Below are 24,497 nucleotides of genomic sequence, written 5' to 3'. Positions count from 1 at the left end.
ATAGAATATCAAAATTATGATGATTTTTTTTTTTTTATGATGTCTCTATCTAGGTGATGCAAAACCTTTGGCAATAGCTGTAAGTGTACAAAAGGGAAAAGCAGCTCTTACAGTACAAGTAATAGACTTGTACTGTAAGAGTTGTAATAGACTTGTACTACTCTAAAAGCATAGGGTAGATCTGGGAACAATGTCATGTTCTAATCCAGTATCTTTGAGTAGATCATGTTCCTGTGTTCATGAATCCTTGAAGTGTCAAGAAGAGATTTTAAAATTTGAAAACTAAAAGTTGCTACTACTTCCTGGGACAAAAATCACTTCCTGTTCTGTAGCTCAGATTCCATCCAATGATGCCGCTGCAATCACACACACTATGTGGTCAGTTACCAGGAAGAAAGTTTTGTTCGCTTTTTGTCTACATATCTATATAACCAGAATTAAATTACAAAACTTTTTTAAAAAAACACAAGACACAGAAGAAAAGGGGACCACTGGCAATCCTGCTAATGCTAATAAAGAGGTAAGCAGGTAATTAGCATTCCTTTGACTTCAAGATGATTGTGTATAAACCCACCATTACCATAGACAAGTTTTATCCTGTCTTTTGGGAGGATGATAAATCATATATTTTATGAAACAAAAAGAAGCTGCTTGAGGGGGTACAATAAGCTACAAGGAGACAGACAGGAAATACAGAAGCACAGTACTTTATCAAAGCCATCGTCTACCTGCAGAAACATCATCCTGTGGTTAGCATTCGAGGGCTTGTATCAACTCCTTTGATGTGCCTCAGTACCCACAAAGAAGTCTGTAAGTTACCAGTATTTACTGAAAGAGCAACAAACATTTATTTCCTCGAATAATGACTTTCCAACTAATCCCTATAATGTGTACTGTTTTTTTTTTTTTTTTTTTTTTTTAACTTTTAGTGCAATTTTCAATTCAAGTTTTCTTTCTGCTAACTTTGATTTCATAGAGCAACAAGTTGAATTGCTCGACAGTTGTTTGCGACGAGGTGAAAAATTTCAAGGCTGCCCACTATCAATTTAAAGGGGTCCTGGCACAGTTTATCTAAGGTCACCTAGCTATTATATCCAGCTCCTGGCACTGGGGTTGTGATTCAGATAGTGTTAATCAACACTGTAGCTGTCTGGGCTAAGACTCCATGAATGGTTTTGTTTAATTATTTTCAGGGTCCAACACATCCACTTATTGGCAGCTGCCAGCCCTATTTTTAGGTCAGTGAACGGGCGGCATGAAAAAAAAAAAAAAAAAAAAAAAGAAAATAATAGCACCTGTGTGCCAAGTGAGCCAACCCTAGTCTGTGCATTCCCCGATTTCAGAAGCGTCAAGGAAAGTCACTTAATTTACTGTTGCCCAATACGTTAGCCACTAACCACATGTGGTAAATTGGGAATCCAGACGTGGCACACTGCATTTTTGATTAGTAAATAATAAATTAGTAATACAAGACAGGTACATCAGGAATGTGATCTCAATACTCATTTGCACAGCGTATGCCTGCTACTATAATACATAAGACTATGTATGGTAAGGCCCTCACATTTTAATTTACAAAATCAATATGCCCATAAAATGCAGCAACAAAGTAATCAGACAAATTAAACTAATTTCAATACATGCACAGTAAATAAATAAAAACAGACCTGCTCACAGGTGCATCTAATTTAAGCAACTTCCAGATATTTGTTGCAGTATTCCAACATTAAATTTTCTTTCATAACTTTTGGATTTGGCTGTTTTAGTCAGTTTAGCATCATTATCACATTTTTTATTGGGTATACAGAGTAATTTAGATGCAATAGACAAGCTTTTTTTTATTCAAAAACTTCCAGCGTCAGCTTTTCACATCATAGGATGCATTTAACAAGCGGTTTTGGTTTGGGTACGCAGGCTTGTGCTTTACATATGCCTGGTAGCACCTTTCACCAACAAAAATGGTTTAGAAACCTGGAAAGAAAACAGCCCAAGAAATCTGAACACCCAGACTAAGTATTAATCCACAGTTACCCTACGGAGGGTAATTCTTGACTTACGTTACCAAAAAAAAAAAAACTTTTACATGCAAATGTCAGTTTCAGTTCGGTTGTTGGCAGATAACAGCATTTCTAAATTTTCCCTTCAGATTAAAACCTGTGAATGGTATGTGCAGAGCCTGAAATACCACAACACATTTCTTGAAAAGCAAGGAAGAATGAGGTAATAAACTTCATCTTCAGGGCAGATAATATAAGACTGCACCATGAACACTACCACCCACATGGAAAACATTAATCTGTCAATGTACAGTGGCATGCTCTACCCGGGTCGGAACCTACCCGTGTCAGGACACGGTACCATGCGGGTCAGGTATGCGATTTCACACTGCTTTTGATAAAGCAGGGTTGACCTGGGTGACAGATGCAAGTACACAATGCGCGTATCAATGCCCCGGAAGCAGCTTGTTACTGACGCTTCCATCCAAGCTTCTCTGGATTGAACCACCGGCCCAAATGTTGATTAGAGCAAATGTTTCTTCATCTCTGCTGCAATCAGGCTCATGGTGTATCTCAATCAACAAAAATACAGTACACCCTCGCTATAAAAGCCTTTCATTATAACGAACCTTCGGCTATAATGAACCTGGTCCCTGGATCCCAACTACACTGTACTGCAAACAATAAAAAAGAAGTAATAATAATTTAAAAATTGCTAATAGTGGACACTGTCCAAATCCTGTTAATTACAGACCTGTGCACAACAGGTCTGTAATTAACAGCATGTGCACACAATTATTATTCTGTGTCAAAAGTTCACGCTGTGTCTCTGAAGTGAAAGTGTCTAAAAGCTTGCGCTATGTCTCCAAAACGAAAATCAATTTCTGTTGAAACAAAGCAGGAAATTATTGATCGTTTGAAAAAAAAGGAGCAACGCCGGCAGATCTCTGTCGTGAATATGGGTTGCCAAAAAACACGATTGGAACATTCAAGAAAACAGAGCAAAATCTCAGAGCCTTTGTCCATACAGTTGACAGTGATGAAGGACTATCACGAAAGAAATTAAGAAAATCTGATGATGATGCACTAAATGAAGCAGTCTTGTTGTGGTTCCAGCAGTGTAGAAGCAATGGTCATCCTGTATCTGGAACGATCATTTGCGAAAAAGCAAACATCCTGGCAAAGTAAATTAATCCTGAAACAACATTCAAAGCTTCTGACGGATGGATGTGGCGGTTTCAAAAAAGGCACGGCATTTGGGAAATGAAAATTGTCGGTGAATCCCGTTTGTGCGATGATGAGGCTATAGCCAGCTTCCTTCCAAAGCTGAACCAACTTTTGTTAGAAGGAGGTTATACACTGGAGCAGATAGACAATGCTGATGAAACTGGGTTGTTTTGGAAAGGTGTGCCTGACAGGACATTGCGCCAGTGGACAGATACAATGAAGGGATATAAAGTGCCGAAGGAAAGGGTAACGTTTTTGTTCTGTACAAATTCAAGTGGGAGTCATAAAATTACCCCGCTTTGCATTGGAAAGTCAAGACAGCCACGCTTTCATAATGTTGAAATGAAGTCACTGCCAGTGAGTTACAAGAACTCCAAAAAAGCCTGGATGGCGGGGGAAATGTTTAAACAGTGTTTTTTTGAGGACTTTGTCCCTAGTGTTAAGAGGCATCAACGTCTAGCACATCAAGATGGAAGAGCCGTTACTGCTGGACAACTGCCCAGCTCACCCCCCTGGACACCAGTTGGTCACATCTGTTGTCTACTTACCTAAAAACACAACATCAAAAATCCAGCCGATGGATGGTGGGATAATTGCAGCATTCAAGACACAGTACAGAAAAAGACTACTTTGGGAAATCCTAGTCACAAGGGATACAAACTATGTGACTTTTTTGACATCATTTACCCTGAAATATGATTTTTCCTTGCAGCCAACGCTTGGTCCGGTATTCATTCAAGAAGTGTCAAAAACATTTGGGACAAGACGTTAGGATCCTCCCTGCCAACTGTCAATCAAGATGACGAATTGCTCCAACTGGAAAATGACTACAATGAGCAATTTCTGTCTGATGTCCGGATGCTTCATTTGCTGGATGGAATAGAAGATGGAACTGAAGCTGTTGTGAATGACTGGCTTCATGTGGATGCGAGTGTGCAGTGACCACCATGCTGACTGATGAAGACATCGTTGACAAAGTGTTGGGGAGGTCTGATGCCCAGGACAGTGAAATTGACGAGACAGACGAACCGGCACCCCTTCCCCCACATTGCATCTGAGGCTGTAAAGGGGTTAGAGACTGCTTTTGCATGGATGGAAACATAGGACGTTGATGCAATAAAAATCCTGCAACTCCACCAAATGCTAAGGTTGGCTTGTACAGCTACCATGCAACTGACACGGCAAAGCAAAATGTATGATTTTTTTTTTACTTCTTTTTTTTAAATAAAGAACCGAGACTTAAATGAACGTTTCGAATTTTAAATTGTTCGATTGAAACAAAACTGAAACTTTGTTGATGAGCTTTTACATTTTTCATGTTTCAATTTAGATTTGTGCTTTTTGTGGAATTTTGGGTTGTGTAATTCTGCTTTTATTCACAATCATTATTATCCATCCATCCATTATCATTAACTGCTTACTCCTTTACAGGGTCGCGGTGTGCTGGAGCCTAACCCGGCATACACAGGGTGCAAGGCGAGACTACACCCTGGACGGGACGCCAGTCCATCGCAGGGCACCACACACACACACACACACACACACACACACAGAGGGCAATTTAGAGTGTCCAATCAACCTGGACAGCATATCTTTGGACTGTGGGAGGAAACCGGAGTACCCAGAGAAAACCCACGCGAACACGGGGAGAACATGCGAACATGGGAAGAACATGCAAACTCCACACAGACAGTACCCTAGGCCAGATTCGAACCTAGGACCCTGGCGCTGTGAGGCAGCAGCGCTAACCACTACGCCTCTGTGCCGCCACATTATTATTATTATTAGTAATCGTAGTATTTATTAATTTAGCCAACGCCTTTATCCAAGGCGACTTCATTAACTTACTCCAACAGTTATAGTTCGTTTTGTCCTTTCGCTATAACGAACAAAAGGCTTGGACTCCAACAGGTTTGTTATAGTGAGGGTGTACTGTATGGCTAAACAGAATAAACAGAAATGTTCCTTGCGGAAGTTAAACCTCTCGTCGGCTTAAGAACGGCTGTCATGCATTTTGTCTCGCTCAACCCGGGTCAAAGCATGTCAAACCACACCCTGAGGTGGGTTGCTGGGGCCCAGGTACGTGGTTTCACACTACGCGGGATTGTGACGGGACAGCCAGTGTGAAAAGGGCTCTACTTTTAAACAACAAAAAGCAGTCTGTAAAACAAAAGCAACACTATTTTAAAATGTGTTATGAACATTATTTTGCTATTCTTAAATTTAATTTAACCCTTAATTAAGAACCTGCAGCAAATCCCCAGTTCAGAGAATTACATTAATTTGTAACTCTTTCTGTGGCTGTTCATGGTTAGTGATAACTTTATGCAGAAGTTAATTAAAAACAAAATGTAACTTTTTTTTTTTTGTGCCAATTTCTCATATCCCCATGGCCACAACACGTAACACCTATTTATTGACTTGCAGTGGATTTCCATGCTTGTTTGTTTTTTTATCATTATTTTTTAAAAAGGTGACAAACTTCCAAACATAGCAACAATGAATCAAACACGTTGGACTGCAATGTTTTAAAGAAATCCTTCATACTTATTTACTAACACTATGGGAAAAGTGAATGACAGGACAGGAGTTTATTGGACTACTGAGGATTGATAGTCAAGGGAACGCAATACCATAGGACCAACATTGCACAACGTTTCAGAGTTAACCATGTATTGACATCGTGGCCATATGGCAACAGTTCATAGTGATGTTTAAGATTCTACATTTTTTTCTACAACTGTTGCACAGAGAAATGTTGTGTATTAGACTTTAGGCCACTATAAACCACATACCTGAGGTTGTCTGTATTTTATTTTTTTTTTATTTTTGTTTAATTTGGTCAGTATAAATAAATAAATAAACAAACAAACAAACACCCACCACCCACACATAATGTCTACCACAGACTCTAAATTAGATTTAAAAAATCGACAGTTTTACATTTAGATTACAGTGACACATATAAGCATAATATGTTGCTAACCTCATACTGTAGGCGCCGGCGCCGAGTTCTTGCCCGATTCCAGAGAGACTGGCATCGAAGTCGTGCACCAGCCCCGACTCGATAGCTGCATCATCCATCTTCAGCACCCAAGCCATGTTTTCAATTTGGCGACCGAAGTTAAACTGGTCTCTCTCTAGCTCTAGTTTTAGTTTGCGGGAGGGGCTACGTAAAACAAATTAGGCGAACTATAAGTCCGATGTTATAATACAGCCTGTCAGTTGTCACTTTAGTCATTAACATAATTCTGTAATTTGTAAATTGTTAATTGGCAAGTATTCCAATTTTTTTGTACTTAAAAATCGAAATTAACAATAACATATTAAAATCATCCCTTCTACCCTGCGTTACCACAGATTAAGTACAGTGCTTAGGCAAAATGTAATATAACTGCAGTATTACACTGTGGTGTTGATGCTGGGTGTAATACAGTCTACAGTAAAATGTTTGCGTCTGGATAACAACAACGGTTGAACAAACACTAGTTTTCACCACTGAATCCCTGGCAGTATCTTTCGCTAGGTGCTCCTTGCTCCGTCTCCACTCCGACACCGCTCTCCCTTTCTCATTGCGAGTTCGGTCGAAGGGTTGTGGCGCCCCAGGCCAGCTTAACCTGAGGTTTTTTTTAATTTTAATTTTTTTTTTAAATCCCCGGGAAAGGGCTGCTTCTTTCCCCGCTAGGGTAATCCCCACGGCCCCATACAAATCATCAACATGGCCTCTCAAACTCCCTGCACAAAACCTTCCTACACCCGACGCAGGGGGAGGAGTCAACTGGTATCATAACCAACCAGGGCACGCTTCAATGGTGCCTGTCAAATCCAGATAACCAATAGAAAGTTCCAGTGTGCAGCAATTATACATTGATTGGCCACGAATGTTGGACTTTGCAGTTGTAAAATGACAGTGACCCAATCAAAGCTGAGTGTAGTAGGCTCTTCATTGGGTAGAGCTTTAGGGACCTTGTTCATTGATTTGATAGTAATACTGAAGGTAGAGAAACTAACCAATGGAAGTATTACAAAAAAACAAACAAAGTTAAACCCCAATGCCAGATAGATAGGGCGTCACAAGAGTCTATTTTTTCGTGGCGTAATTTGTCACGGCACTGCAGTTTCTTCAGTTTTTAACCCTGTTATTTATGTTATGTCTAGATGACAAGACACTGGTTTCAGTTGACCTTAAATGCTTGATTTTTTTTTACCAGCAATAATACTTTTCCTAGGTTGGGGTCAAAAATTTAAAAAACAGTAAATAGTAACTTTGAGATGTTGTAGACAAACGTAATGTCTTGGGTCAGTATGACCCTGATGTATTTGTCTATGTAGCTTTGTATGCCTGAGAAAATAAAATGCACTTTTAACCTCCACGTATGAATCATTATTAGTTTATTTGACGGACGATTACAAAGCTACATCGATAAATACAACGGGGTCATATTGACCCGAGAAAGGACCTCAGATAAATCCCTGTTTCATCAAAATGGTTTCTGGGATGACTAGATATGCTGTTACTCACATTCATGATATACCACAGCAATCGAAAACATAATACTGGAAATGACCAACTTGGAAGATAGGTGTGTACTAGGTGCAAAGTGTAAAGAGCTTGATCATGCTGATATGCATGGATACATTGGGTTACTTTTGTTAGCTGGAGTGTATGGATCCAAAGGTGAAGCAACTGCTGGTTTATGGCATACAGAAACTGGTAGGGATATATTTCCTGCCACTATGTGTACTGGAAACATTTCACATCATAGGTAGAGTGATTTGCTTTGATAATCATGATACCAGTGCCGACCAACGTGAAAAGAGACTAAATAGCTGCTATCAGGGAAGGGTGGTTTAAATAGAGTAAATATTATACATACTGGAGAGGAATGTTCTTCAGATAACTCATCCTGGATAGAAATTATGTTGCCACAAGTGTCTACAATGCTTTATGTCCTATTTTGTATAGGCCTATATTCACATTTATTGGGACATTTATAAAGAAAGGTTATTGAAAATGAATGCATCATAGTTATAATTAATACTTCATCAAAAGGTTTTTTTTTTGTTTGTTTGTTTTGTTTTTTGCATACCAGTACTTAAAATTCTACACTATGCTCAAGCTTTATTCATTCCCTTCATTATAGGTCTATCTCTTGCAAATGAATACATTTTTTAACGTCGGTCTTACTAGTTGTAAGAGTCGCTTTTTGTCTTTGGAATGAGCACAGTAAATTGTGGGTACTGCTAGAAACACTTTTTATGCAAAAGAAAAGGCCAAAACTAAGCAAATCCTTATGAATAAAAAAGTGAGTGCATTTTTAGGGGTGGTGTTAGTATAGGCGTAGTGCAAATAATTGCAGAAGCAAAATTCAAATTGCATTGCAGCCAGGCACTGTGCCCTATGTAAACTTCAAAATTACTCAACAAGCACAAATAATGATCCGCAATTATGATAACGAGGGTCTCAATGAGCGCATCATTCTCCTTAGAGGCCACACTTGCACAGTTAGGAGTACAGAGAGCAGTAGTCGCTGTATGCCATTTGTGGAGCACAAAAATACAAACCAACAAAATATGTCAGAGGAAGGGCAGCAAAGTCCTCTAGGTGCACGGAAAAGAAAAGTTTTCTGAGAAGGAGTGGAGAGTCCTTACGGCTGAGGTCACAGTCTGGAAAAGCCTCAGCCAACGTCAGTTATGCTAGTATCCTTAGGAAATGATATGTATTTGGCCTGTCCTTTTTAGCATGGCATCCAGAAATTTGCCTAGCACTCTGGAAAAGGTGGCTTGGGCTATCCCTCTAGACATTCCAACTGTGGTCTGAAAGGAGGCACTGTGCCCTATGTAAACTTCAGAGCAACGCAAATTACTCAACAAGCACAAATAATGATCTGCAATTATGATAACGAGGGTCTCGATTAGCGCATTGTTCTACTTAGCGGCCGCACTTGCACAGTTCGGAGTACAGAGGCTAAGCAGTGCAGAGAACACAGCACTCTCACATGTGTTGCAGACAACACAAAAATAGGAGGAGTGGCAAACACTGTTGCAGCAGCAAAGGTCATTCAAAATTAATCTATGAAAAAGACCTAGTTTATGTTGACTTCATCTAGACAATGTGGGGAACCTATAAAAAAAGGCCAACAAGATACTCGGATATATTGTGAAAAGTGTTGAATTTAAATCAAGGGAAGTAATGTTAAAACTTTAAAATGCATTAGTAAGACCTCATCTAGAATATTGTGTTCAGTTCTGGTCACCTCGTTACAACAAGGATATTGCTGCTCTAGAAAGAGTGCAAAGAAGAGCGATCAGAATTATCCCAGGTTTAAAAGGCATGTCGTATGCAGACAGGCTAAAATAACTGAATCTATTCAGTCTTGAACAAAGAAGACTACGCGGTGATCTGATTCAAGCATTCAAAATTCTAAAAGGTATTGACAATGTCGACCCAGGGGACTTTTTAAACCTGAAAAAAGAAACAAGGACCAGGGGTCACAAATGGAGATTTGCAAGAGGTTAGAAGGACAGCTCCTTCTAAAAAACTGACAAGAAACCTGATGACTGTTGTATTCAAAAAATATGAATTAACCGAGTCATCTGTGACTAGAAAAAAGGACACACAGATAATGCAAGGCAATCGCTAGACTCTGTCAGTAAAGTACTACAAATCCTAAGTCAAATTGTTAAAGTATCAAATGTATATTGTAATACAGTTGAACCCCGTTTATCTGCGCCACTCTAATCCGCTCCTTCAACTATCCGCGGGCACTCGAGCAAAAATAAACACTTTTTATTTTTTTTTATAAACGTACGTGTTTATATTTAAATCGCATTGTGCGTGCTCGTTTCCACAATACATTTCCACAAGTATAAATGCTCCAGTAAACGTAAATAGTAATCACAATACTGATACTTTGACGGTTTTTGTTTTATTTATCACCGCGGCTGCATTTTAGTAGCAGTAACAGCGGCTGGTTGAATACCTATGTTTTCGGTGTTTGAAAAGTATACATTTCTTACTTGCGAAGGAAGAAAACACAAGTGTGTACAGAAAGTGCAAAGCGACAGAAAGTTATACAGAATCCTTTTGGATACTGTTTATGGTGGCTTTAATAATAATAATAATAATAATAATAATAATAATAATAATAATAATAATTTATCATTGTTAGTTATTATAGTTTAATCTTGAGGTTAATGTTTTTGATATTCTAAAAAATTTAAATGGCACACAATTAGGCCTATGCTGAGGTGGGAAGTAAATGGTAACTTGATAAACATTTACAATGCAGACTATTTTATATTATTTATAATAAGAGTATTTCCAAAGAGATTCCTAAATACTGTCTTTTAATTCTGTGCATCCAAAGACATGTTGTATGCAGACAGGCTAAAAGAATTGAATCCATTCAGTCTTGAACAAAGAAGACTATGCGGTGATCTGATTCGAGCAGTCAAAATCCTAAAAAGTATAGGAACTCCCCAGTAATGTTGTTGAATCTGACACCCTGGGATCCTTCAAGAAGCTGCTTGATGAGATTCTGGGATCAATAAGCTACTAACAACCAAACGAGCAAGATGGGCTGAATGGCCTCCTCTCGTTTGTAAACTTTCTTATGTTCTTATGTAAGTTTTAAGAATGAAGCCTGCTGTTTGGTATTCTGTCTTTAAACCAGCAGCTTGTCAGTCCCAGACTGTTGTGAAAACGATATATTAAAAACGATGGGGGGAAAAAATATTAATCAGATTACTCTACCATTCAGTGAGAGAAAATTGTAAAGGGTACTTTACCTGAAACCTATATCAACAGAAGGTGTAGTGTCAAAAAAAGTTTGAAAACCCCTGCTCTAGCATATACCAGAGCGCGAGAGTTTTTAAGGTGCGTTTGGGTGAAGTGAAGATTATTAGGCCTAATTATTAAGTAATTAATTTAAAGTCAAATTACATATATTTTTTACATTTTATTTTTATAAAGCCAGTCATTTAACCTCAATTTGTTTGTTTTGTGGTATTCATTTCATTTTGAGTTTTTTCTAGCACGTATTGTAAATGAGAGGAGGCTGTGTGGTCCAGTGGTTAAAGAAAAGGGCTTGTAACCAGGAGGTCCCCGGTTCAAATCCCACCTCAACCACTGACTCATTGTGTGACCCCGAGCAAGTCACTTAACCTCCTTGTGCTCCGTATTTCTGGTGAGACGTAGTTGTAAGTGACTCTGCAGCTGATGCATAGTTCACACACCCTAGTCTCTGTAAGTCGCCTTGGATAAAGGCGTCTGCTAAATAAACAAATAAAACAAATAATAATGAGTGAGTGCGCGGTAATAAAGAAGAAAGGGGAGAGTCGGGTGGTTAAGACATTGCGTTTAGTAATGTAAATACTGTCGAGAAATATAAAATTAGCCATATTTAAAAAATTAAGTAAGAGTCATTTTCACAAAACGACGGCTGATACAAACTAACTGGAGAAAAATAAAATTGATTATCTGACAACTGGATCCGACCGAAGTTCCAGAAAATGACTGGTATGTCCTACAAATAAAATACCAAAACAGCGTCTTGTTTAAATAGCAAACTGATTCGTAGTGCAAATTAATATAAACGGGAAGTTATTAAAAGACGACTTGATGTCTTCAGGATCTCCCATGACAGTCACAGCAGGTATTTTGACAGGTGTTTTCTTTGATTTTGCATGGTGACGTTATGAAGCACAGGTACAATGATTTGCCTTTGTAGTAGTTCCTAATCGTGACAATGTGCTGGATGTTGTAACGGCTTAGAACACTGAAGGACCATTCAACACATTCTAACACTCATAATGACATAATGTCTTTAACATATTGACCTTCTCATTATAGTCATTAAATACTTTATTTCGTTTTTTTACTGTAGAGCTTTTAAAAAGGTTAATGCTTAGGGCAGTGTTTTAAACATTGTGTTTGTTTCTGACATGGCCCTTATTTCAACCACTTTAAAACACAGAGAAAAAAAAAACTAGTGGTCACAGTGTTTGTATAAAATATAGAAGTTGGACCAGCCACATACCGGTCCACAGTGTGGACGAGACTTCCTTAAGGTGGACTGGACTTTCAATAGATTTGGATCGGACCACTCATGATGTCCGGTCCTGTATGCATCCCTACAAAGCATTCTACAGTACAAAGTACAATGACAACATCTCCTAGTAGGCTAATTGACAACTTATAATATGACAACGACCCAAAGTATTCAACTGAGTCAACTCTGGGGGGGGGAAAAAGAAAAGTTCTAGAATAGCCTTCGTAAACACCAGATCTCAATCCAATAGATGTAGCAAAGCATTGTGTATCGAATCTATCTGAGCTGAAGGAAACATGCAAGACAGAATGGGCCCAGATTTCTCCAACAAGATGTAAAATACTGATTAAGAATTGTCATAAACGTCTGAAAGCCGTAATAAAAGCAAAAGCAGGACACTAAATGCTAAAATGGGTGCCAATACATTTATCACGAACAAATACTTTAAATGAAATAATTTTATAATAAGCATAGGGTGCCAATATTGTCTGTGAACGTACATGCCTTTAAATTAATTAAATAGGTTGGGATTTGTTTTCAAAAGACAGGGCCTCAGGAACCATTATCTTTAATTAATGCTCTGTACTTACAATAAATAAACCCTTCACCTCAAACATGCAGTCAGTTTGTTCCAAACTTAGAAAACACCATTGTGTTGACAATGTTCTGATAAATCTAAGGTATATGGCTTAAGTTAAAGAAGGCAGTGTGGTCCAGTGGTTAAAGTCCAGGGCTTGTAGCCAGAAGGTCACTGGATCAAATCCCACCTCTGCCACTGACTGACTCACTGTGTGACCCTGAGCTAGTCATTAAACCTCCTTGTGCTCCATTCTGCGGATGAGATGTTAAATCAATGTCCTGGTGTAAGTGACTCTGCACATAATGCACAGTTCACAGCCTACCTCTGTAAAGTGCTTTGTGATGGTGGTCCACTATGAAAGGCGCTATATAAAAATAAAGACATTATTATAAAGTTGCTGACAAAATGTACTCCCATAAAGACACAGGTATTACACATTATAGAAAAAAGCCATGATGGTATGTGTAAGTAGATAAACAAATAAGCTTGTGTCACATTCACCTTCATTTTGCTAACACATAAGCGGTCTATTGAGGTCATTCCATGTTTGTATTAACAAGATGAATGTTAACTCATTTTAGGCAGATGTTACTGCCAGTAGACTTTTTACTTGCAATAAACCAGCTGATTTTACTGCTTCCAGCTGCACAAAACACATTCTTAATATAACTACCCTTTTCTATAAACTATCTTTCTTCAGCCCTGATGTTAAACTAATGGCAGCAGTCTTTTGAATGGTAAGACATTTGTCTTTGAACCGTATGTACTGAGATGGCAATTCATTACAATCAGTCATAATGATTAATGGATGAACATTTTGTTTTCATTCAGTTTATTTTCTTCTGTTGAATTACACTGCATACTGATACCTGGTAGAAGTGTAAAACTTTTCTCAGAAGGTTATCAACAGTAGGTGCTCCTATTGCGTGACATTAAACATTATACACAGAACAAACATTTTAAGACACAGTTCCTACCGTAAATTACTGGAATCCTTTCTTAAGTTTGTGATGACTTTTTTTCTTAAAAATGCTAAATTGGCATTTCAGCTGGCACTGTTTTTTTTCTGATTACTATATTCTGTACAAAGCTAGGGCTTTTCACACGTAAGTATTTTGTTTTTTTATATATAATATATACAATTTTATTTAATATTTAATGGTCTGTTTGTTAATTTATAGAACTGAAACAAAATATTTGTCTCCGTGTCCAACAAATCAGGGAGCATTTTTTAGGTTGTTCCACACACACACAGAGGAAGCCCACTCAAAATATTGTCACAAGCTCAATATTCAATAACTGGAGCATTATAACTACTAACAGGTCTCAGTTACCTGGCAGGTACACGGCAGACTTGTAATATCACACTAATCATGCCCTTACCAAGCTCTGCACTGAGCCCGCAGAACACAGCAAAACAGATCCCCACAATCCTCCAAATGGTCCCTCTAGCTGAGTCTAGCACACTGTACTAAAGACACAGCAGGTGTTTTTCCATATTAATCTCCTCTATATGAATTAAAAAGCACTAGTGTTTTGAATGCATTTTTATGTACAGCACGGCATATTATCTTATATACATAAAACTTTTGTGAATTTCATTTGGCACAAAAAAGTTGTTTTGAATGGAAAGCTTAAAGTTTTGACTGATTTTTAAAAGATCTTCCATTCAAAGAGTACACACATTGAGGCATTTTTTGGGTTACATTTGTTCTGAAGAAGTAATGCACTGTATTACCAGTTATTTTACCTGTACACTGAGGTTGCACTACTACAGCTGTAAAAATGCTTTGTGATTTTTTATTTACTTACTTTATTAAGCGAGATAGGACTGTAGAGATGTAACATTTGTTAATAGCTAAAAAAAATCTATTTGAATATCAATTTCAAAATTATTTCTACAGAAAACTTTAATTGCTATATCTCAATTATTTACAAATATTACATGGGTATGTATGTAAAGTATATATGTATAATAAACATCTAAAAAATAATATATAATAATATAATACACACACACACTTATATGTACAATAATGTAATATTTTACTGGGAAATTTGAATAATATAATACTAAAATAAATACTATTTGTCATCTTAATTTATTTTAAATATATATTACACATAAATTATAGTCCAAATATATTATGGGTATCTGTAAAGAATACTGTTTGTCAGAATTTATTTCATATTGTATATGTAAAAAGGAAACACTGTAATCTCTGAAATATAATAAATACACAACATTTAACAAATATTTAATATATACTTGTAATTATTCACAAAACCTTTAGTTGACATGTATTATACACTGCATAAATGTACAGTTGAAATAATAATACAAATGTCTTACCGTAGGAAGCTGTTGTTGTTTAAATACTGGTGGTGGTGACTTTGCTCAGGCTGTGTGTGCCAGAACAGCATTTTATGTTCAACCAAATGGTCACTGCATTAAGTAAAAAAAATGTAATTAAAAACTTTACCAACTTTCTTTTTTAAAAGCCCAAGGAAGCATGTGACATGATGTCGATTCCTCCTAGTGAGCTCCCTGTAATTCTCTCAGGAGTTTTTGTTAAAGGGATACAGGAGGTGGGTGGAGTATCACTTGAATGACATCACTGCACACAATGTATAAACATTATACAGTGTGTTATATAAAAAAAAAAGGTTTAACCTTTGCAACAATTTTCACTTCAATTTTGATAAAATTTGGATACGCCGTGTTGTGAAATGGAAACATGAAAATAAGAGGTGCAAAACCTTAGTAGACCTCTCTTAATTGCAAGAGTGATGCAAACTAAATGTGATGGCACATGTGTAATCTGAAAAGTGCCGAGTGCCTACCTGAGAAATGGACAACAATTTATTGAAGCTTCATTGCAAATGCAATATCCATATATCAGGACCCTCTTGACCATAAGAATAAATACATCTACAAGGTGATGCATATACGATACAATATATGGAAAAAACGACGTGTTAGAGAACATGCTTTGAATTGAGCTCCCATCTATGGGACACTGTTGTGTAACTTGACTTTTGGACGGCCTCGAATATCAGCACTTGGCAGAGAAACCATGGATTAGTGGTTCAGAATGCTGTGAAATGCTCTAATAAAATCCAGTTGGGGCCGGCAGGGCATAGAGTAATCAAATCAATCGATATGTAAATCCACACATTCATCAGTACCGTTTTATTTTATTTTTTAAACCATGCCTTGTTTCTGAAAAAAAGAAAACAATATGCTGCAAATATTTTGATACAATTTCAGATAGTCATATCAGACTTTGCTACTGGTAAGAAAATCCGACAACTTCAAGAACCAAGATTCTTGCCTTTGTTTTTATTTTGCTAAAATGTAGTTCTGACATTCTGATGGGTGTTTAATATTGTCACACATTTCAAGTGTACTTTTCATGTTACAAACATTGATTTGTAGTAGTCAGGCATTTTCTAAATGTGTAGCTGTACATTTTTCACATGGAATTTTGTAGACAAGTATTTCTTTATGAATAAACCATCCTAGCTCAATAGACTCTGCTGCAGTGGTTACAATGTTGTCCTCATGTCATACCAACCAGATGGTCTCTGCTTTATTGATGCTGCGAGTCAAGTTTGGTTCTCAAAAAGGAAGTAAAATGGAAGAGTAGGCAGTTTCGTCAACATGGAATAGAAAAGTGTTTCCATGCTTTGTAGCACTGAACATTTTTGGTCTTGATTACTGCACTGTTGTCCTCACAATAGTTCCTTGAAGCAATGTAGAGAGACTGATATTTTGAACACCAACAAATATTGTTTTTAATAAAAACAAGGCTACAGCAGCCATGGAATACAACTTTTAGAAGAAATTGGTCATGCTGAAGTTTAGAGGTTATCAAACTTAATAGGAACCCCCTTTTTAAAACCAGTTTCAAATAGGGATCCCCAACTGAAAACAGGAAAAGGCAAATTGCAAAGCAACATAAACTGTTTATGGAGTAAAAGTGTTTAATTTCCATGGTCTGTGCAAGTATCACATGCCCACCTCTCGCTACACAGTTACCAGTTTTGTACATTTAATGTGTTGTTTCACAAAACAGAAGCATCGTCTGGGATTAAATATTCCCACAACATGAACTGTACAGCTTGTGTATGAAGTGCAATTTGTGGTATGGGCCATATTTTCCACCTGCGTGACCATCTGTCTGAAAGAGCAGAATTGTGAGGTTTGATACATAGAGCTCATCACCTATTTGAAAGAAGGAAGTTTAATTTGAATCGAAGGTGGCGCTGTATGTCAAATACTGTATAAACCATACAGGATAGAGCACTGCTCTGGACTAAACATTAGGACTGAAGAAAGAGGACATATTTGTTTTAAGGTCCTTAACTTGAGACCTATTGTAAGATAGTACTGCGTGTCTATAGTCTTTGTTCAGTGTAAATCTTGACAATACTGAAACACATGTTTATTTTTAATTTTGGATTTGAAAAAAAAAAAAAAAAAAAATAAAATATACAAACCTTTCCCACCCTGTCACCCCCTCTTCAAGAGAGTAAGAGGACACAGACGGTTTCATTCTTCAGTTAATGTTATGTACAGTTTTATTGCAGGTATATGCACAACTGTAAGCACAGATCTATAAATACACAAAAGTAACAGAACAGTGGGAAACTAGAATGTTATAACATTTGTTGGAAACAACAAAAAAGAAAGCAACCCCCCCCCCCCCCGCAAAAAAAACAAAACAAACAGTTTTCTGATTCAGCTACTATGTAAGAAAAAAGAAGAGTGGCAAATGATGACACAATTTATGCCTTTTCAGGTCTTTAAATACATTTCTAAAAATTTCTCATGAAAGAAAAAAAGGACTACTTTTGCAACAAGAGCAAAACAACCATATCAACACGCTCATTTTCCTAGCTGGACTCACTTGACACACTAACTTTTTTTGTTCTATTTTAATTTATTTATTTTTTTTTTACAAAAAAGAATAATAATAATAATAATAATAATAATAATAATAATAATAATAATAATAATAATAATAATAATAATGCCAATATCCGGCTCCACTTATACACCATCAGAATCACCCCCCTATAACGGAAATGACATTAAGCGCAAAAGTAGCATCTTGGCTCACTGTTAACAAACATTAACTAAGAGAAAAAGAGGGGTTTAAAAGCATAGAAGCAAGTTGGGTAAAAGTCTTGAAGTTTGAGGTTATAGATCACAAGGATTCAAACAGAATAATAGTTAAACCAAAAGATCAAGTCATGGAGAGGAAGAGCACAACACACAAGACTGCTCTTTTTATAGCTAGTCTCTCAATTCCCTTTTGTATTAAGCATTGCCTGGATGGTAATTCTACTGTATGCTGTTGGTTGGGCAACTCAAATTTCATGTACAGTACTTCGCAATTAGAAACAAACAATCAACAACTAGTAATAACATAATATATCATGATCAGACCACCACTGGACTCCCCTGCCACCCCTCTCAATTCCACCATTTCTTTGGTTGGGTCTGTACCTGAAGTAGTGCTGAGATAACATACTTGCCAACATTTGGAAACTTTTCAGCGGGACGCTGGTCTCCTGGAGGGTGGGGAAGGGTCATACCCAAAAAACACACTATCACAATGTGTGGTTTTCACTAACTCTACTGTGCAGAATAAATGATTTTTTTTCTATGTGTAAATATCAGGACTTTCTTCCTATGCATTGGGACGCGGGACATTTGCTATGAAATCGGGACTGTCCTGCTCATATAGGGACTGTTGGCATGTATGGGATAATTATCGAGTTACCCGCGGTTATTTTAAGATATCGAAGATCTTTTTGGTACTCGAGAACTCTACACATGCATTCCAACATGGGGGATGCACGTGGCAAATATTGTCAACAAAAAAACCAAAATAATAGAAAACCACCAAGCAAAAGAACAAAAGGAAAATTCTGATATTGATGCAGAATGTCGTTGGGAAATGACCGATATCAATAGAGAAAATCATAACACAGTTAAAAGAGGACCGGGAAAGAAAAGGAGCGCCGAGAGTAATGCAAGTGAGAGTCCCAGTGCCAATAAGAACCGCCAGACACACAACAGTGTGGGATTTCTTTGGGCAGCCAGAAGATCCGCATGTTCAGTGCAGCGTCTGTAAAGTAATATTTATAAGATAAGTCGATTATATATATATATATATATATATATATATATATATATATATATATATATATATATATATATATAATAATATGATGCTGTTTTGGGCAAATAGTTTTTAATTTTGATGGCAACAGGAATTACGTGTTTATTTTAGCATATGAAACCTTAAAATAAACTATAAAAATTCGCTCTTACAATGTTATTGAATAAAGCACAGTAAGCTACGCGCCTGTCATTTTAAACAGCCGAATAAAATATTAAAAAAAAAAACCAAAACAACAACATTAGGAGCCACGTTATCCTGTAAGTGTTAACACCAAGTATTAGACTAATATTAAACTTTTACTAGCGTTGTGTTATCAAACGTGTTTTCATTGCAACGAGTGCACATAACACACTGTCTTTTTTTAGGCAGTTGCTATGTGTACGGCTGCTGTACATATTAAGAATTATTTTTTTCCGTCGGTGTCGCATGACTCGAAAATACGTCATTATTCTCCGGAAGGATAAGGGGTATTTTATTAATACGGCTACAGCAGCTGCAACAATAACACGCATGCGGCTACTGTACATATTACTAAGAATGGTGATGTGACACACTATGGCTACAGATCTTACATTGAAGCGCCACCTGATGATGATACCAATGTACACACATGGCGTGTAAATGCCTTTTATTATTTATCACTCAAAGGCATGTGGTAATAACACATTTTAATAAAGACTTAAGTCATTCAAACAAACATATTCTGTAACTAGTACTTATTTGCCATGCAGTTGTGGATTATTTGGCCTACCAGGAGTATGCAGTGGTCCTGTTGGTCTCATCAATAATTGATCTATAAATATGTTTCCAATTTTAATTACGAAAGCTCAAAGTCGACAGACTTAAAAAATAAATTCCAAGATGGCCGCTGGATGAACGTTAAAGCGAGGTTTGGTGTGTAAAAAAGTATTTCTTACACGATTAAAATATTTTTTGGGGTTTTTTTTTTTATTTCAGATATATTTAAGTTTGATGAAAACTGTTTACAAAAGTCAATTTGATTTTTTGATAGTTAAAATCTGAAATTACTTTTGCCCACCCTACTGTAAGTCGATAACTACGGAAAGCCAGGACTGTATTTTAGCTCAGACGACGCCGTGAGACACTTTTTTATTTTTTATAAAACGCTGCACCAGCCATATCATTGTTGAATTTGTAGCACTATTTTTAGTTTATGGAGTATTAAACCCTATTTACTAAATTGTTTGTTTGTTATTGGGATTTTGTAAACCCATTCATCGTTTATCTATGTGCAAGGAGGGGGGGGAAATGTAACAGCGTTACCGCAGCATGCATTTCAGGGTTAATTCAGGCTGTGGTCTTACGACAGGGTGTACAGACCGTTCATTTAACTTTTAGTATACATTTTCAAAAGCTCAAAAATGGGTTTAAAATAGATTTGCCAAAGATATCCCGTTTAAGGAGGACAGTTGTTTTCTCTAGTTGTTTTTTGTTTGTGCTTAAAAAAAGAAGCTGCGCAAGAGCAACAAGAGCTGTAGTTGTATGTATTATAACTGTACAGCTGTATTTTGTTTTACTATTATTTTTGTAAAAAAAGTTTAGAATTGTTTTATTTTCCGCATTTTTTTTTAAAATTTGTATTAATAGCATAAATGTCAAGGATGAGAAATTTGGTAGAATTTTTTATTTTTGAGTGTGTGACTTGCATGTACTGTACACACGGTTTATGTCCATTTGCTTCAAATCGTCAGAAATTCGGTCATAAACTTTCTCATTTCTGACGCAAGACTGCAGATCATCCTGAGCACTTCTATCTGCCCACAGAGAAACTAGAACCTGCACTTCCTCAGCGTCCCAAGGCTGTACTTTTCTCTCGTCATCACTCGCTGCCCCGCCATGCTACTCCTCTTTCTGGTGTGTATTGACTGATGCAATGTAGTGATGAAAGTCCTTAACCCCGCCCCTGGCCCGGCTTGGCTCCGACCCAGATTCAGATGTCTTGTGAGGCTGGAGTTCAACGGTTTGGTTCTCGCTCAGCTCGACAAATAGCCAGTGGAGAACCACCCGTACCCATACCCTACTGAGCCCTCACGGGTCAGATGTGGCAGTGGAGAGGGGGTATCACATCTGACCAGTGATGTATTCAGTTTCTTTTACTTACTAATTCCAAACTATTTCATGAGGTTTGGCCACTGGAGCAAGTTCAAAGACAAAGCATCATATGTCCTTTTCTGATCAGAAAGTGACATTCCGGTCACATATTGGTAAATTCAGCTTACAAATGTTTTTCTAAGACTCAGTTATGGACAACAAAGCTCTGAACTAAATGACCACAGTCATCAAACAAGTTAAGATGTTAAAATGTCATTTAAAACCATTTACACAAATTAAAAATAAGTTCTAATAAATCAGAATTACATTTCAAATTTTAAATTAGTCAGAGAACAACTAATACCTAATTATCAGTGCCACTCTGTTGTCCCGTATGAAAATGAAGTCCAGTTGTATACTTGTCAGGTATATAGTTTTTGGTTTTATTCTAGTTCTGATTAGGTCTTATGTAGTTTTTTTATCTTAAAAAATATTCCATAAATAGCAGTAGTACTATAACTTTTGACATAAGTATAGTTGTAGTTTTAAAAAAAGAAAAACAGTTAAGACATGATTGGGGATTGGGAGATGGTTAGCTTCTATTGCAATGCTGGTATACTGGCTTAAGGCAGCTAGGCTAGATGTTTCAAACCAGGACTACTGCATCATTGTAAACTACATTTTAGTTGTTAACACCCCCCCACCCCCCACAACAACAACAACAACAACAACAACAACAGGCTTAGCCCTGACCATGTTGATATGCAGGTGCTTTTACATAGTAACCTGGCATAATGTGTGTTTGTTAACTAATTTGTGTTACAACTTATGTTTGCTTATGTTGAAATGTGTTCATGTGACAACAGCGACACCCATATCACAATTAAACTGCCACAGCGAATAGTGAGCACAGTTCTTTCAAGAAACAAGTTTTGTCAGAAAAAGTATGACTTTATTTGGCTCCCTTAAGAAATGGTTATTTATTTTTGTAACGCTCAGAATAGACCTAGAGTACAGACTTGTTAATTTTAAGTGAATAGTATCTACTGTAGTTATTTCTGCATATTACAAGCTAACCATCTCAGTTATGAGAGAAAGCATTTTCTGATCAATAAAATGCTATTTAGATATAGACCATCAACAAAATAAGATAACCAAACCAGTACTGGAGAGATAAGATTACAGAATATCATCTAGTATATAGTGGGGGTACCTTTTGTTTTATTTATAATTTTTTTCTGCATTATTAAATAAAAAATGAAATACATGAAATTAGTTGGAATTAACAGATTACTCGAAAATTGTGCTCGATTATTTAAATATTCACTCAGCACATCTCTAACCTGAAGAGGCTCTGTGAGATTAGGTGAAATTTGAAGGACTGCCATACTATGATACCAATAAACCATTCAAAAGAACTAATGATAGTGTCCCTGTTTCTGCCAAAATAGGCACTGACTCTTACCAAAACCGATTACTACTAATCCAGTGACGGACTACTACCTGAACTGATAGCTTGTAGTATCTCCCCTAAACTTTTGAATCAACACATTCTTGTTTTGGGAATAAAAGTGAACTGGCTGATCATGTCACCAATCAATATTTTCTAATCCCTCCTTCCCTCCTAAAGAGCATGTGCCATTAATTCCAGTGGTGAAGCCTGGTTCTACTCTGTCTTCTAGTAGTTACTACAGCAATGATAACTTTTGTATCTGTGTTTTTTTTTTTTTTTTTACTTTTAAAGTGAACCACTTTAAAAATAGGAGACTTGAAATGCAGCCGGATAAAGCAACATTTTCTTAACCTTTTTTTTAAGCTTAAATCATTCCTTTATTTTCATTATTACCCTTTATTTATAAAATTGTAATACTGGTAAAAGTTAAAAGGGAAGACCCATAGGAAAAAAAAAAGTGAACAGGATTTAATGAGCAGATTTAAAGTTGTTTTTTTATTTCCTGTTAATCTCCATTTACCTTGATCATTTGAAACTAATACTGTAATCCCCCTCTGTTTCAAAATAACTTTTAGTGCAACAGTTAACATGCAGGCTTGAGGGAAAGCCATCCAGTAATGTAACTGAAAACAATAACTAAATGGGCAAGGATGTGTTTTAAATGATTTCTCTTCATGTTATGTGCCTGTCTCTCCTTTCCCCCTGCTGATCCAGTTGCTGGTGCTGGTCTTCACTAGCTCTGGCCGGAGATGTCAGACGTCGGGTCGCTGCCACCACTCCCTGTCTGTGCTCTCTTAATGTACAGGTTCAACAATTTCAACTGGGGAAAGAAATAAGAATAATGTCAATCTATACAGTCCATTCAAAATCTGACTAACTTCCATTTGGATGCATTAAACTCAACCTTGCGATTTCACTGTAAGTATTGTTCATCTTGAGCAGTGATCCTCAAAAGTTTTTGGTCCAAAGGTAGAGGTCATGATTTTGAAACTGTTCTTATAACAAATGTGAAATAAAAATATATTAAAACACAGAAGCAGAGATTGAGAGCACATGGTAGTATAATGTAATGACTTCAATTCCCCCAACAATACATCTGCATTGCATGTTAGGTCAGCAGCCACCACAGGCACAACATTCGCAGGCACAGCTTTGTGGATCTCAGTCCCAGAATAAAGGAAGTTCAAGGGACCTCGCGCATAGTTCTTTGTGGATAGAAGGAAGCAAGAACACTACATGACCATCAATATATTACAACCCAGTATTTTGAGCAGCAAGCGATTGTCACATAGCAACACATTTTATTAACTTATGAACTCGCTGATATGAGAATAAGGCAAGTAATAAAAAAAAAAAAAAAAAAAAGAGGGATGCAACAATTTCCAATAATCTCTCAGAAGGCACGACAGTTTTCAAGATGTGGCTGTCTGAAACCAGGGGGGTTATTTACAAAAACATGGCAAGTGCATTTAATTATTTCACTCCCTTTTACAATTTTCTAACATAAACATTGTTTTATTTGTGTATCTACTTCATTTATGTTCGGTTTTGCCAAGTGATGTTCTTTGTGAATATGTGCAAGATTTCATCAAGTAAGTTTACCAAGCTTTAAAAAACAACCCGCAATGGATGCGATAGTAAAACACCAAAAAAATAAATGCAGGAAACTAGAAAGTACAGTGCTCGTTATTTCATGATTCAAGAATATAGTTTATTTGCAGTTAGTCTGTTGACAGTAAAATGTACAAGTACTATAAATTTACTGTATCAGGGCCCATCAATTCACTGTTTTTAATATTTTGTAACACTTTGTTGGCACTACTGTTGGGGTAGTCAATTAAATCGACTAGTAAAATGACAAATCAGCCACAGAAGCATATATTCGACTATTGACATGTCAAGTGATTGTGAAGCGTGTGATTTCAGATGAACGGAAGT

At 36.9% G+C, this 24,497-nt stretch overlaps 2 protein-coding genes across 31 annotated transcripts in view; both read right to left on the bottom strand.

The window, feature by feature from the left end:
- Positions 1-15,409, bottom strand: part of ubp1 (upstream binding protein 1) — a 43,506-nt gene extending 28,097 nt beyond the window's left edge. For 2 of the 4 annotated variants that reach the window (XM_033999801.3, XM_059022870.1), the window contains exons 1-2: positions 15,211-15,409; positions 6,211-6,393 (exon numbers count right to left, since the gene is read on the bottom strand). In XM_033999801.3, the coding sequence (XP_033855692.3) occupies positions 6,211-6,393; positions 15,211-15,281 (254 nt within the window). In that variant the 5' untranslated portion in view covers positions 15,282-15,409. Of the gene's footprint in view, positions 1-6,210; positions 6,394-6,720; positions 6,996-15,210 lie in introns of those variants that run through there. The other 2 variants (XM_033999803.3, XM_033999804.3) reach the window with 2 other exon arrangements.
- A 2,356-nt stretch (positions 15,410-17,765) lies between these two features.
- Positions 17,766-24,497, bottom strand: part of LOC117400275 (CLIP-associating protein 2-like) — a 151,557-nt gene continuing 144,825 nt past the window's right edge. For all 27 annotated transcript variants that reach the window (XM_059022847.1, XM_059022848.1, XM_059022854.1 and 24 more), the window contains one exon: positions 17,766-23,379. In XM_059022847.1, coding sequence (XP_058878830.1) covers positions 23,293-23,379 — 87 coding nt within the window. In that variant the 3' untranslated portion in view covers positions 17,766-23,292. The remainder of the gene's footprint in view (positions 23,380-24,497) is intronic.

The sequence above is a fragment of the Acipenser ruthenus genome, chromosome 4 (assembly GCF_902713425.1).
Source record: "Acipenser ruthenus chromosome 4, fAciRut3.2 maternal haplotype, whole genome shotgun sequence".
NCBI classification, from domain to species: domain Eukaryota; kingdom Metazoa; phylum Chordata; class Actinopteri; order Acipenseriformes; family Acipenseridae; genus Acipenser; species Acipenser ruthenus.
Note: the sequence above shows the minus strand (reverse complement) of the source record. Positions and strands in the feature narration are given on the sequence as shown.